This window comes from Budorcas taxicolor, chromosome 9 (genome assembly GCF_023091745.1).
Source record: "Budorcas taxicolor isolate Tak-1 chromosome 9, Takin1.1, whole genome shotgun sequence".
Taxonomy (NCBI): domain Eukaryota; kingdom Metazoa; phylum Chordata; class Mammalia; order Artiodactyla; family Bovidae; genus Budorcas; species Budorcas taxicolor.
This window is the reverse complement of record NC_068918.1, coordinates 26,055,105-26,070,927: the sequence shown is the minus strand read 5'-3', so window position 1 is coordinate 26,070,927 and position 15,823 is coordinate 26,055,105. Positions and strand designations below refer to the sequence as shown.

The following is a 15,823-nucleotide window of genomic DNA, read 5'->3' as shown; positions in this document are numbered from 1 at the left end:
TACTTACAAAGCCAGACAAAAATCTAGCTACATGATATTTCCATTAAGTTAAGAACAGAATTCTGAGATTATAGTTTGGGAAAAGGGGAACTGTGGTTTATAAATTGAGAATGCATTTACTGATAAATACTAAAACAATGACAGCTCTTTTCATTACTACTGTTATTGAATTGTACAAGTAAATTCAGAAGCTCTGTAGAAAAAATTAGAATGACAGTTTTTGATTACTTAACAGTTTCTGTACTGGAAATTCTCAAAGCATAAGGAAAATACAAAGGTAACATATATTATTAGGAGCAATATTAAATGCCAAAAACATCTGGGGTCCTATCCCACTAGAAGTTTTCTTCCTTATAACATGGCCTTTGACATCTTAATACAATGCTTTCAAGTTAAGTTTAATGGACAACTATCTACCACAGATCATGACAGTAGAAAACCACTTCTTGTGCTGGGAGACAGGAAATAGTAAAGCTACTCTAAGATGTTATTTAATGAAAATTTAAACAAACTAATTTGCTAAATGCTTGCTTTTCTGTTCTGAACAGTTTTACAATGCTGGGTTACATAGACTCTCATTTGATTGGACTCTTAAATTTCTGATTTAGCACTTATTTCTACTCAGTTTCTTATATTAAGTTTATGGTCATGAAAATGTTGTGTCAGTTTTTTATAAGTACTGTTAAATAGTGTTACTCATGAACATATTTTCAGCTTATGTTTTCATATTTTCAACAATTTCTGGTCCCCTAGAAGCTCTCCTCATTCTCCCTTCTAGCCAATATCCCTTGCCTGGAAGGATATCTTACACCATAGATAAATTTTGCTTGAATTTTAACTTTATAGAAGTAGAATTAGGGTATATCTGTGTTCTTCTGCCTGGCTGCTTTTCCTGAACATTATGTCTCTGTAATTTCTGCCTGTTGTATAATGTATTCATTACTTTTCGTTACTGTATAGCACACAGTTGTATTACTCTACCACAATTTATTTATCTGTTTTACATACATGCAGAGTGATCATCAAGTGTACACACTTCTAACTTGCCATAGGCCCATTTAGAAAATGCCTTGAAGACCATGGCCTTTGGTCCTTCAGGGAAACAGTTGGATAAGAGAGAATAATGCTCTGATGTGAGCCTGTAGGCATTTGGTGGAATCAGAAATACTTGAGGAGTTAATAATACTTTAGTTTACCAAGTGCTCTCCAAGTGAGTTTGGTGAATTTTTGTAATCAAGTAATTTGACATAAATAGCCCTCAATTCACCTCGTTGGTTCAACAAACTTTTTTTATTTTGGTGAGTGCTTCATTCCCAACCTAGTGTATTATAGATAGAACTGCAAAAGGAATGAAAGATGGTGACTAATAACAATACAAAAAGATTCTCTGCTGTATTAATGGACAGTGAAATGAAAGGTACAATAACACCATTGTGTGCTGACAGGCAAGTCAGCCTCTCTAGGCCTGGTATTCAGTATCCACATTGAGGAGATGGGGTCTTGGGGTCTGGAAGGTTGTCTGCCCAGGGCTACGAGAAATGTCAAATAATGGAGCGGTGGGCATTCAGTCCTGTGTTCTTCTCTGGAAGAGGCAAAAAGAGACACTGCCTTGCATCCTGGTCAGTAGAACGTTTGAAGTTTTTTCCAAAGACGTTTTGCAAGTAAGTACCATGTTGATCATGAATTCAACCCTTGTGGGACACGCTCCTGATGCAACGTGGCCCATTGGAGGGGGGATTTCACAGTTGATTTAAGCCTATATTTAAGCCAGGGTGGCTCACAGAGAGTGTTTACCATGTGCCAAGCACTGAGCAGGTGTTTCACATACATTATTGTGTTTCATCCACCGGATAATCTTCCCAGGTGGGTTCTGATACCATCATCATTTCACAGATAAGCCAACCAAGTGTCTGAATGACCGGGACACTTACCCAAGCAAATTGCACAACTGAGACTTGAATCAGGACTGTCTGATTGAGATTCCGGCTGTCCAGAATCACCCCAGACTGCATCCTGTAATGTGCTTGTTATATATGTTGATATGCTCTGCACACAACTGCTCTGTCCTTTGAAGATTTTTCAGTAAGAAGGGAGTAGCTGCTCTCCTCACATCAGCAGCAAGAGCCATTACTTAATGACTTCATCTGAAAAATCACAAATTCCTTTTGCCCTCCTCCTCTGCTCTATAATGATTTAATTTGCTGGCATGAGACATTTAGATTAAACTCATTTGGACATGTAAATGGAGTTCATATCTGGAAGGAAAAACCTTTTCTTTGTCATAGTTTTCAAATAAATGGAATTGTTACTGGGCATCTGTGAGGTCTGGTGCAGTTTCCTTTTCATTCACATTTTTCTTCATTTAGTACACATAGCTCATTTGGTGTTTATTGCTAACTTTTGCCAAATACTGTGAGTAAAATATTTGCCTTACTTAAATTGAATTTTGAATGTTTGTTTCTTTCTTGGTTATTGAGTAATTCTAGGCTTTCTGCTTCTCTGGATTTATGTTGACAGCACCTTTCCTTTAGAAAGAAATAGTATGCTCATTTATGTCATATGCTTTCTTAACAGATTTTTTTCTTAGGTCAAGAGAAGTCAGAGTATAATTTTTCATAGTGACAAAGTTTGATTAGGACAGTGTTGTTTTATTTGGGTTTTCTGGAAACTTGGGCTTCCCTGGTGGCTCAGATAACAAAGAATCTACCTGCAATGCAGGAGACCCAGTTTCAATCCCTGGGTCGGGAAGATTCCCTGGAGAAGGGAATGGCAACCCACTCCAGTATTCTTACCTGGAGAATCCCATGGACAGAGGAGCCTAGCGGGCAATAGTCCATGGGGCTGTAAAGAGTTGGACACGACTGAGCAACTAACACACACTTTGGGGAACTTACAGGATCCCTGCCTTGATAACTAGAACTATTCTATACTTATAGCAGATTTATTGTGCTTTATTCTGAAACACGGGTGATACTAAATATATACCAACAATCAGAGCTGCAATACTTCTCCTAAGAATTTTAGTCTTGAGATTCCATTTAATTAAATTTTATATGTGCATGCATGCTAAGTCACGTCAGTCTTGTCCAATTGTGTGTGACCCTATGGATTGCAGCCCACCAGGCTCTGTCCATGGGATTCTCCAAGCAAGAATACTAGAATAGGTCGCCGTGCCCTCCTCCAGGGAATCTTCCCCACCCAGGATTGAACCGTTTCTCTTAAGTCTTTTGCATTGGCAAGTGAGTGCTTTACTACTAGCGCCACCTGGAAAGCCCTAAAGTTTATAAGTAGGCCTCATTAGGCTTCCCTGGTGGCTCAGAGGTTAAAGTGTCTGCCCGCAATGCGGGAGACCCGGGTTTGATCCCTGGGTCGGGAAGATACTCTGGAGAAGGAAATGGCAGCCCACTCCAGTATTCTTGCTTGGAGGATCCCATGGATGGAGAAGCCTGGTAGGCTACCGTCCACGGGGTCACGAAGAGTCGGACACGACTGAGCGACTTCACTTTCTCACTTTCTCATTTAGATTGAGCAGAGATACAGTTCTCTTTGACTACGGAAGGAATTGTTTATTTCATTGAATCACATAATACTTTATACTCACCAAGATTTCAAGCAAGTATGTTCAACATCCTTAAGAGAAAGTTTAATTGCATTACATTTATTGAATGTGTTCTATGCTCAGAATCTAATTGTTGTAATGCTAGTCACTATAATGACACAAAGAAATTTGATTTATAGAGGTTAAATAGAAGATAAACTTCTTACAAAATAAACCATATAGAAAAATATATGACTAAGGGTTGGAGTATGTAAACTAGAATATAGTAGCTGGCAGATTGAAAAGTAGAAAAAGTGGAAATTATGTTGACTCCTAAAAGCAGGATGGAATTTAGAAAAGCAGAAAAGAAATTGATTTTGAATAATGGCTTAAGATAGTGTGATGGAGAAAGCAGAAAAATATCTTTCTTTCAAAATCTTTAATTTTATGTGTATATATGTATGTATGTAGAAAACTGAATTTTTAACATTGTTTTTAAGATTTTTTCATGTTAACCCGGCTGAGTTGTTTTTTGATTTTTAGTGTTAGAAGTCTCTCTTATTTAAGTATTTTAAAAATATATATGGTTGTCATCTTACTATGACTATATGTTTGTTAGTTCAGAAAAGTACCCCAGATACGTAAACTTATTTGTATTAGTCAAATTGGAAGGAGGTAGGCCAAAGAAGGAAAAAGAGAGGCTGAGAAGATTAAAAGCACTCCTTACAGTAGAAAATTAGGGAACCCCTCCAGCCCATTCTCCCCAATTTCTACCTGAGGTCCTGCCCTCTCCATGCAGAGGCTACAGGCTGTGTATTAGTGGCTGAGGCTGGGTCAGCTCTGCCCCCAGGCTTTGTCCACTCTCTGTTCAAAATGGATTATTGTAGAACGAAGACTGTGTTCCTATAATGGGGTTTTTTTAGTTATTTATATTCTTTTGGGAGCTGAGTTGAGCATAGTGTGTACCTTCTAAAATGCTGTCTCAGCATTCTGTTAAGCTACCTACTCCAGAAGAAAAATTTGTTTTTGTTTTAAGAATCATTAAGTAACTGAGCATTGGCGTCCTCAGTAGGAGGAAGGTTCCCTCAAAACATTTATTGTAAATGAACCCTACTGTCTGGCATATGCCTGCTTTATTCCTGTTTCTGTTTCTGATCTCTGTGTGCCTCAGAGCTAGAGAAGCCAGCTACAACTTTAAGGATTAAGCATTAGCGCTTCTCTGAGCCTGCTTTGCCCCAAGCTATCCTGTTTTAGTTCTGATTTTTTCCATCTTCTTTCTTCTGGAGGAGCTGGGAGGTTTCAAGTCAGATTAATATGTGGGTCCACGTCCTCTGGTGAAGACAAAACCCATGCAAGATGGTATCATGCCTGGTAAATACATTTAAAAACCTATTTTGAGACAAAATTTACAGTGTGTCTCCTTGAAGCTGGCCCCTAAAACTTGTCCCAGGTTTTACCTGGGGCATTGTTGGTTTGCCAAGGAAAACATTCCTGTTTCTTGTGAAGCTGACTTGTGTGTGTTTAGGCAGTAGTGCCTTGATTCATCCCCAGCGACATGCTCTTTAGGTCCTTCTGATGATGTCATCTTGTCTTCATGTGCCTTTCTTGGATCTTTCTACTGCCTCTGACCTTAACAAGGGAAAATATTACCAGTTGTAAGCTTTTGGCCTGGACTAGAAGTGTCTTGCTATAAATTACTCCATTAGTAAGCAGAGCAAATGAACCTGGAAATATTTTATTCAGAGACTAAAAAATAAGGTGTATCAAAATCATACAGGCAACGGCAAAGACAGATTTAGGTTTGTTTTAACAAGATGGAAAAGTGACGAGAACCTTCTCTGGTTGAATAGAAGAGACTGTTAGAAGACCCAGGCCAGAAAATAACTGAGGGGCTACAAGTAGGGATTCCCTGGCGGCTCAGCGGTAAAGAATCTGCCTGCCAATGCAGGAGACACAGAAGATGCGAGTTTGATTCCTGGGTCAGGAAGATCCCCTGGAGAAGGAAATGGCAACCCATTCCAGTATCCTTGCCAGGAAATCCCATGGACAGAGGAGTCTGGTGGGCTACAGTCTATATAGTGTCGCAGAGTCAGACATGACTGAGCAACTCAGCACTTAGCAGGTATGTCATGGTGAAAAAAATACATAAAAGTATTTACATTGTCTTTCAGAAAGCAGTTTTATCACACATGATCTTCTAATAGTCACTCTGCTGAGATACTATGAAACCTTTCAACAGGATCTCTCAAATGAACAACTTCATTAGTCTTGCTGGCATTTTCTAAAACTGAGTTATAACTATTGTTTATTGTTACTGTCTTAAAATTGTGAAATACTGTCTCAGGAATCAACTAACTTTTTCAAAGGACCAGATCATGTAAAGAGTAGAGGCTTTATGTAGATACTTCTCTAACCATGTGAAGTAAATACCTTTCTTAGCTTGCGGGCTGCGGTTTGCCAGCCTCGGGTTTTTCTGATCACCTGATAAATCTTACTTGATAGCTCTCCCCACACACAGACTGACTTCTTCAGTTATTCATCCTCTACTGTTTCTCTGACATCGAGAATGTAAATACCAAGGTAAAGACAGTTCTTTTCCTAAAAGATCTCAGTCTCAGGAGAAAGAAAAATACATAAACACACTTATTTCAAGTGTTTATTATAGTGCAGTGTGTGAATGATGTCCAGAGGTGGTGTGACTGGGTGAAGGTGTTGGGAAATGCTCGACAGATGAGCGGCAAGCATTTCTAAAGCAGCGGAGAGAGGACAGTGCATTCCACAAAGGAAGGTAATGCTTATACCTCAATGTGGAAGACATTTATTTGGATTTTGGGGGTGTTGTTTTTTTTTTTTTTTTTTTGGCCTATCTCAATATGAAATCTCAGTTCCCAGATAATAACATAGATAACATCAGCTCAGGAATACTGGAAGCCCAAGAATACTGGAGTGGGTAGCCTATCCCTTTTCTAGGGGATCGTCCCGACTCAGGAATCGAACCAGCGTCTCCTGCATTGCAGGCAGATTCTTTACCAACTGAGCTATCAGGGAAGCCCAACATCAGCTCAGTCACTACAAAAAACTTCTGTAGGTATTGTGAGGAAAAGCATGTTATTCAACAGTTATAGCACTGACTATGGATTTGAAGCATTTCACTTCTGCTTCTTCTGCACATGTTATTTTTCTTTAACAGACACTGATCACCTGATAAGTTAAATTTAAAACAAGGTTTTAGACACGTAAGCAATGAGGTTACATAGCTCATGTTAGGTAACAAGATACTATAAAATTAAGAAGTCCCTGCTCTCTGAGAGCCAGTGATTCCAATGAGGCAGGCAGGATATACAGATAATAATAGCAAAAGTTCTAGTTCTTATGCTTAGAGCCATAATTCTTAATCCTAACTATACATTGAAATTACTTGGGGAGCTTTAAAAAAACATATCAGTGTCACGGTTCCAGCCCAGACCAATTAAATCAGAATCTTTGGGGTAAGACACAGATACAGAGATAGAAGTCAAACATTGTTCATGTGAATTTTATAGATTATGTTTTTCAATACATTTACCCTTCATTTCTCAATTCTTGTCCTTTTCCAAGCATTATGTTTAGTACATAGATACTCACTCAATCTAGATATTCTAGATTTATTTACAAATATTAAAAGCAAACCATTTAGGGCCCATATAAGGTCCATAAACAGAAAATCTGTTTTAACATTGAATTTCAGTTTCATCTTTTGCCTTCTATAAACAAACAAAAAAATTAGAACATTTTTAAATCTATTGTTTATCTCATTCATCCTTCAAAAACTATTTCAGTATCTCTTGGCCAAAAGAAATTTATATAGTATATGTGTATTTCAGAAAATTGTACCATTCCTTACTGCAGATATATTTAAACAGTTCATGGCTGAACATTTTAGCTGTTTCACTGGCCTGCTCTTCTATAACCTACTAAGGTTGTAAATATTTCACTCTCTTAAGTTATGTTCTGCAATGGAAATGATAACAGACCTTAATTGGAGGCTGATGGTGGAGCTGATAGCATTGCAGAATCTCTGATCCTCCCGCACAGCAGCTTAGAGAACACACACCACACGTCACACCAACACTGGCGATAGAGTTAACAAGGAAAATGCTTACTTATTCCATGATGATAGGAATCGTGGTGTGGCACAATCGTCTCTTAAACTAAAAAAGCATTTTTAATATTCAAGTTGTACTTATTTTTTTTACCACGAGAGGTCCCTCAATCCTGAATTACAGTGGTTACATGCAGGTCATTTTCTCTGCCCGAAGGACCGTTGCAACACTTTGCTGTTATTCCCATGACGGCATTAATACCGAATTTTTAATATAGGAGAGTGAAACCTTTATTCTTTAGAACTAGCTTTTTAAATTTTTTGCTTTTAATCCCCTCTGGATACAGAAAATATCAGCATCTAAGGATAGAGGAGGAGTGTAAAGGCCAGGAAAATGAGTTACATAAAATGGCAGTGAAATAGAATTCTTTTGAGGTTAAGTGAAAACACAGGCTGCTTTGTGAGTGGAGAACAAACAAGACCATTCCTTTCTTTCCACCTTAGGCCTTAGTCTCGGCTCCCTGTCTTGTCTAGTCAGTGTAAATCTCTAAGTGTAAAAACAGAATAAACATGATTATTTTTACCATTAAGGGAGGTATTTTAGATAGGATGACAGTAATAGAACATGAATAATAGAATTTTTGTCGTAGGTTATATGTTACAAATCATTTATTGCTTTGACTTTAAACATAAATGTTCCTGTGTCTGCCTCTCCACTTATGTTTAAGTATTCATCCATTGAATGATTGCTCAATGTCAAACAGAAAGACAGACTCCCTGCCTTTAGGGAAATAATTTAATAGGCAGCTATTATTCCAGCATAATATGTTTAACATAAATTCTTCTGGTTTAATAGCTTGACTATTTCAGTAAAAATGAGGATATATATTATGGACAACAGTACTAAATTATAAGCTTCAAAATTGCTCAGAGATTAGATAATTCATTTTTCTTACCATAAAAAAAGAAAAAGAAATGATTGTGCAACATGATAGATGTGTTAGCTAAATACAGTAATAGTCTCCTGCGGTATATAAATGTCACGTCAACACATTGTACACCTTAAACTTGCACAGCGTTATGTTAGTTATATCAGTAAAAATAAACTTTAAAAGATGAGTGTGTATTTATATTAACATACCTCGTATTCCCTTAATGATTTGAGGTTACAAGGAATGAAAAATATTTTCCCCAACCACGGTTAGTGACCTTTTATACAAAGAGTAACCCATAATCTACCATAAAATATCCATTTGTACAGGATTTGTCTTTTTTAATTTGTTCATTTCTCTCTGGCTTGTGAACAATGCGATAACATCTCCATTGTTTCCTCAGGGAGCAGTTTTCTCCAACTAAACTATTATGTTTGCACTCTTTTAGTTTAGGCTTACTAAGGGAAACTAATACTAATCTAGGCAGGAATTTCAAAATGCTCTGTTTAAATGTATATGTTTTGTTTTTTTTTAATTCATTTGGAAATGGAATAGCTTTTTAACAGTAATTTACATTTTGACCACTAGGTGGCATTTTGACCACACTATGTGTGGTAAGCACACATAAGCTAAGGAAAAAATAGCCTTTTCTCAGCAATTGTTTCTGAATCCAGATGCTTAAGTATCTTCAGCATTACATACTACAAATCTTTTGTTATCCAGCCCATAATATTACTACAAAAGCCTTTGTTTTTCTGGGTGAAATAATCTTACATATGACTGCCTCAGATAAATCCTGGGAGATCAAAGCTTCTGCCATTGCTTTGATCATTACTCATCAAACTATTTCTGTTTTTAGCTATTTAAATATATTAGTTTTTCTTTCTTAAATTAGTCCTTTCTTACTAGTTCCTTCTCATCCCTGAAAAACAGAAGATATATTTTAATTTTTTCAAGGGCTGTTACATAGCTTCTGGGATATTAAGAGATCCAAGAACACATGTTCTCTGTAGGGCGGAATTCGAGGGCATGAAGTTTGTTTTTGTTGTTCTTGGCACTCTGACAGCTGTTTTTCTCATTTTACAACATTCTTTCTTAAAAAGTAATATTTTTGTCTGATGATGAATAACTCATGTTGTATTATTTTCTGAAGAAAGCTGTTGTAGGCTGCAAATATATCCTTAATGATATATTGCAAAGATATATCCTGCAAAGATATCCTTAATGGTTAAGCTGTTGCTAAATGGAGTTGTTTCACATGACCAGGACATGGGAATAAATTACCCTGTTAGGTTGGACTGGTAGAGAGACCCACCCTCTCTAAGCACCCAGCCCCTCAGAAACCTCCAACACAATTAGAATCCTCTCCAGCAAAGAAGAGGGAGAGTGGATTTGGGCAGTCAGATAACAGTATTTGGTACCATTTCTGTTTTTGTTGTTTGTTTCTTCCCCCACCCCCCCTTAGAGACTCTTCTTTCTTGTCCTAACGTTCTTGAAGTAAAACTTCATTTCCCTTATTTTAAGTGCGTGACACTGAACAGAATTACAGATATATAGACTATATCTGTTGCAGAATTTTATCATTCAGCACAAGCTCTTTCACTTCTTGTTTTGTCCATGCATGTGTCTTTTCTCTAGCAGTTAAGGAAAGTAAGGACTCAGGTTCTCTTGTGCTTACCAGTGCAGATGCAAAACCTGTATCTCTAAAGTGCTGTATGAATCTAATCGCATTCCAACCAAACCTGCAGTTGTCTGCCTAAGCACGCATAACTTTGAAGGCTCTCTATCAAACACTGGGTGCATCTGACCAGGACTTCTGGAAATGTTGGCACCAGCTGCCTTGGAGCTCAGGCTGACTCCCTGGATTCTTTATAGACCCAAAGGAACAGAGCTGGGCCAGCTCAGTGACTCAGGTTCTTCAACTTCTGTTGCACTGCCTTCCTGCCTTTTCTGGCTTGTTTTTCCATTTAATATCACAGCGCCTCCCAAGGGCTGTAACAGACCCAGGAGATCTAGTCTCAGTTCCATCTGAAACAGAACCCAGCTCCTTTCTGCACTGCTTCATGCCAAAGATGTGTTCCTGCTGCATTATCTGAAAACGGATTTGTTTGTTATCTGAATTCAGCAAGTATTTGTTGAATGATTAAAAGAATATTTATTGACATTTCAAATACAGTAAGTTTTTCTCTGATTTGAAAGTGGTGTTATATCTTGTTTATTATGTTATCTGTTTTAACACTTGTCAAACAACCAGAAAATGTTTTCAACTGACATTTTCAGTCATCGTGTTTTTAAGTAAAGAACAATGAGTATTCAAGAAGTTAGTAATGGCAAATTGCTAGATTGTTTGAACATAGCTTTTATCCTTTTAATTTTATAATTTGAGAGAGAAGTACTTATTTGAGAATACACTGAGTCAGAAAAAAATTTTTAATCTCTGTGATATTTTTTATTTTTCAGAAAACTGTGGAATATATTTTCCAGAAATAAAAAGAGATCCAGGCAAATATTTACACACTTGTCCGGAATCAGTAAAAAAATGGCTTCGACAGCTAAAGAATGCTGGCAAAATCCTTATGTTAATTACCAGTTCTCACAGTGATTACTGTAGACTCCTCTGCGAATATATCCTTGGGTAAGTGGTGAGTCATTTTGTTTTCATGGTCTTATAAAATCCTGATAACAGATTAGACCAGTGCCCTTTTAAAAGTGTTCAGCGGTGACCATGTCATTATATAAAACAATACTGAGTGACACGTGGCTGTTTCTCGTAACAGCCCTCAACATCTGCTGACAGCAAGATGCCCCAAGTACATTTCAGCAGAGCAATATTGCCAGGCCCAGCACGCTCACAGCTGATGGGCTTTAGATTTTCTGAAAAATATTGTGGACGGACCACAAGTCCTTCAGGCGATCCTCCGTGTCTGTGGTTTCTCAGCTTTGGGTGATTCTTGAGGGACACTGAGTTATAGATTATACTCCCTGACACTCACCTGGAATACAGGCCCCCTGCAGCAGTTTCCCTGTGGAGCCGGGCACTTCACCATTTACCCATGCAGGTGTGGGGCTGACATCCATGAACATCGAGACAGTATAAATGTGTAGACTCAAGGCAGATGTGGGCGGAAGCCCTGCCTTGCAACTTGCTCTGTAACCCGGGGTAGGTTCTGTAACCTCTCTAAACCTTCATTTCATCATCTTAAAAATGGGACAGTGAGCAAACTCCAGGAGATAGTGAAGAACAAACAAGGAAGCCTGGCATGCTGTAGTCCATGGGGTCGCAGAGAGTCGGACATAACTTAGCTACTGAACAACAGCAATACCTCATAGGTGTTAGGGGAAATTTAAATAGCTTGATACAGGTTAAAGTATTAGGCAGAGTAATTGATAAATTTTAGTAAGCATTGGAGATCCAACCAGTCCATTCTAAAGGAGATCAGCCCTGGGTGTTCTTTGGAAGGAATGATGCTAAAGCTGAAACTCCAGTACTTTGGCCACCTCATGTGAAGAGGTGGAAAAGAGTTGACTCATCGGAAAAGATTCTGATGCTGGGAGGGATTGGGGGCAGGAGGAAAAGGGGACGACAGAGGATGAAATGGCTGGATGGCATCACCGACTCGATAGACGTGAGTCTGAGTGAACTCCGGGAGATGGTGATGGACAGGGAGGCCTGGTATGCTGCGATTCATGGGGTTGCAAACAGTCAGACACGACTGAGCGAATGAACTGAACTGAACTGAATACTTATTTATGGCATCCTTATGGGGAATATCCATGGTCAGATCTAGATTCTGAAATCAGCTATTAGATTTGCCCTAATGTTTCCTCAAATTTTATCAGACACTGTACTGAACTGCTGTGAGTATGAAGCAAAATTTACCCTCCAGACTGACCCCTTGCTGGCTAGTTTAGTTTCCTGATTCCCATGTTTTTCAGCACGTGCAGGTTCAGACTGACCTGTGGCACAGTGACAGTCTGTTGGTGTCTTTCTGCTTTCTTATTAATATTAAGGGATGGGATCCTTTGCAGTGAATTAAGGCTGCAGCCCCAGGTGCCTTGGGAAGTAAATGCCTTTTATAGAGACATTTGTGTCCTGGTACCAGGGCCATGCTTCAGAGTAAACACTTGGGAGTATTTTTTTTCATTAGTGTAGGTTACCAGAATTTTTCTTCCTATCTGAATTCCTCTGTAGTACAGTTCTGCTGTTACAAAACTATTCTAAAGTGTTGAGTAAATATTATCTCCCCAATGTAATAGTGAGTCTGTCAGAAACAAGAATTATCTTCCCTTTGCTGTCCCAAATAATCCTTCAGTTCAGTTCAGTCACTCAGTCGTGTCCAACTCTTTGCAACCCCATGAATTGCAGCACACCAGGCCTCCCTGTCCATCACCCCTCCCAGAGTTCATTCAAACTCACATCCATTGAGTTGGTGATGCCATCCAGCCATCTCATCCTCTGTCGTCCCCTTCTCCTCCTGCCCCCAATCCCTCCCAGCATCAGACTCTTTTCCAGTGAGTCAGCTCTTCGCATGAGATGGCCAAAGTACTGGAGTTTCAGCTTTAGCATCAGTCCTTCCAGTGAACACCCAGGACTAATCTCCTTTCGTATGGACTGGTTGGATCTCCTTGCAGTCCAAGGGACTCTCAAGAGTCTTCTCCAACACCACAGTTCAAAAGCGTCAATTCTTTGGTGCTCAGCTTTCTTCACAGTCCAACTCTCACATCCATACATGACCACTGGGAAAACCATAGCCTTGACTAGACGGATCTTTCTTGGCAAAGTAATGTCTCTGCTTTTGAATATGCTATCTAGGTTGGTCACAGCCCTCCTTCCAAGGAGTAAGCGTCTTTTAATTTTATGGCTGCAATCACCATCTGCCGTGATTTTGGAGCCCCAAAAAATAGTCTGACACTGTTTCCACTGTTGCCCCATCTATTTCCTATGAAGTGATGGGACCAGATGCCATGATCTTCGTTTTCTGAATGTTGAGCTTTAAGCCAACTTTTTCACTCTCTTCTTTCACTTTCATCAAGAGGCTTTTTAGTTCTCTTCACTTTCTCCCTTAAGGGTGGTGTCATCTGCATATCTGAGGTTATTGATATTTCTCCCAGCCATCTTGATTCCAGCTTGTGCTTCTTCCAGCCCAGCGTTTCTCATGATGTACTCTGCATATAAGTTAAATAAGCAGCGTGACAATATACAGTCTTGACGTACTCCTTTTCCTGTTTGGAACCCATCTGTTGTTCCATGTCCAGTTCTAACTGTTGCTTCCTGACCTGCATATAGGTTTCTCAAGAAGCAGGTCAGGTGGTCTGGTATTCCCATCTCTTTCAGAATTTTCCACAGTTTATTGTGATCCACACAGTCAAAGGCTTTGGCATAGTATAGTATTAAATACAGACTAAAAAACCATTTTTGTTATTATCTAAAAATAACCATATTATAAGACTACCCTGATTTTTTAACACTCTCTGAAAGATGTCTCCTGACTCAGTACATTGCTGGCTTTCTGTAAGACCCATGAGATACACAAAATTATTAATAACTCTTGATGCTAATAAATTCAAACAAATTTCAGGCCCTAAATTTGAAAACATAGTGTGTGAATACATAGATGTTAAAACTGTCGAATTTATAACTGTTGCCATAGTGAGAAAGTCAGCTTAGCACGTAGAGTTAATGAGTTAATGTGCTTTTTTTCCCCTTATATTGTATGCTTCAGTGTGGTGTCTGGATAATTAGTCCTCGACCACCTTCTATCCCCTTTCTTATTTTTTTCTTAATCAAAAAATGAGAAATGAAGCTCTGGTCAAATAGGCAAAGATTAAGTTCTGTTTTTTATGGACCTTTTCTAATTCCTGAAAATAAACTTATGAAAAATGTCACTGCTTTTTAGGAATGATTTTGAAGATCTTTTTGACATTGTGATTACAAATGCATTGAAGCCTGGCTTCTTCTCTCATTTACCAAGTCAGAGGCCTTTCCGGACACTTGGTGAGTTCACAGTTTGTGTCTTTCCTCTCCTGTTTAAAATTTATTCATTCACTTAATAAATAACCTGTTGGCTGACAGCCATGTGCAAAATTTCATGTTAGATGCAACGAAGGGAATTAAAGAGATGATAAGTGTCCTTTCCCTTCATGAGGTTACAAACACATAAGCAAGTCGGTGAATGCGTGGGATGGACTTACATGCCATGTTGCCTGTCAAGGTGGCAGTGACTGCCTGGTGACACAGAGTAAACTGGGAGGCCACCTTAGAGTGCCCACAGGGAGGCAGTTGCAAGGGACTGATGTCAGCCGTTGTCATGGAGATACAAAAAGGGAGGGTGGTGCTTCCCATAGAGCATGAGAAGAAATGTGTAAGTATTGCATTTGGGTTTATGAAGATGGTGCTTGAAACTTCCTTGAGTTTGTTCCCTTGGATTGTATACTTCTGCTTCAGCTCTGATGCTTTCATACGCCACCTTGGCTGTCTGCTGCTGGAGTTAATAGTTTTCTCAGTCCCACAGCTTCCCAGTTGCGAAGGTTCTAAGCCCTCCACATTGCCCTGCATGGATAGGACCCTACAGAGCAGCTTCCAGTCTGGGGGCTGGAAACAGGGAAGGGGAGGAGTATATTTGTGTAAAGTGAGTTTTTTGTTTTGGTTTTCGTATAAAGAAGAAATTTTCTCTTTTTTGTTAATAATTGAGTCCCAGTATCTGAGAAACCATGATTCTATAGGTTTATTTTTTTTTATCGAGCAATAGAAAGCTTCCCTTCCCAATGGTTCCTACACAGGGGGCCTCTACATATCAAATGTAGGTTTGCTTTCAAAAATAAATGTGTAAGTTAATCATTTTCCAGTTGCCATCAAACCCACATTATTTACGTGGCAAGACAGTCTGTACTAAATAAAGATAGACAGACATGAGAAATAATTTATTTTCACCATGTTTCTCCAGGAATATGATGAGTCTTCTTAGACTCTTAATGTTAGGCTAAACATGGCTCATTTTTGACCTATTCTTTAGAGTATAGTAGGGTTTTCATTTGATTGTATAAAAGAATTAAAAAATGGCTGCTGAAATGTCAGCCAAATAGGCCTGAATATCTTTTGACTTTTAGCTGTGATGTGGCTTTAATTATCTGTAATTGTGATTTTAGAATTTTTTGTTCAAAATAACTGAGGTTGTGTAGAAATTCATCTTACATTATTATATGTTGGACTATTTTATTACCACCAGTAATGGGAGAGGCTGTGCCTTTGTGAGGGCAGAGGGTAAATGGGAT

At 38.7% G+C, this 15,823-nt stretch overlaps 1 protein-coding gene across 1 annotated transcript in view; it reads left to right on the top strand.

Moving 5' to 3' along the window:
• The window catches only part of NT5DC1 (5'-nucleotidase domain containing 1), a 116,234-nt gene that overhangs the window by 87,677 nt on the left and 12,734 nt on the right, over positions 1-15,823 (top strand). The window contains exons 7-8 of the mRNA XM_052645909.1: positions 11,012-11,186; positions 14,449-14,546. Coding sequence (XP_052501869.1) covers positions 11,012-11,186; positions 14,449-14,546 — 273 coding nt within the window. The remainder of the gene's footprint in view (positions 1-11,011; positions 11,187-14,448; positions 14,547-15,823) is intronic.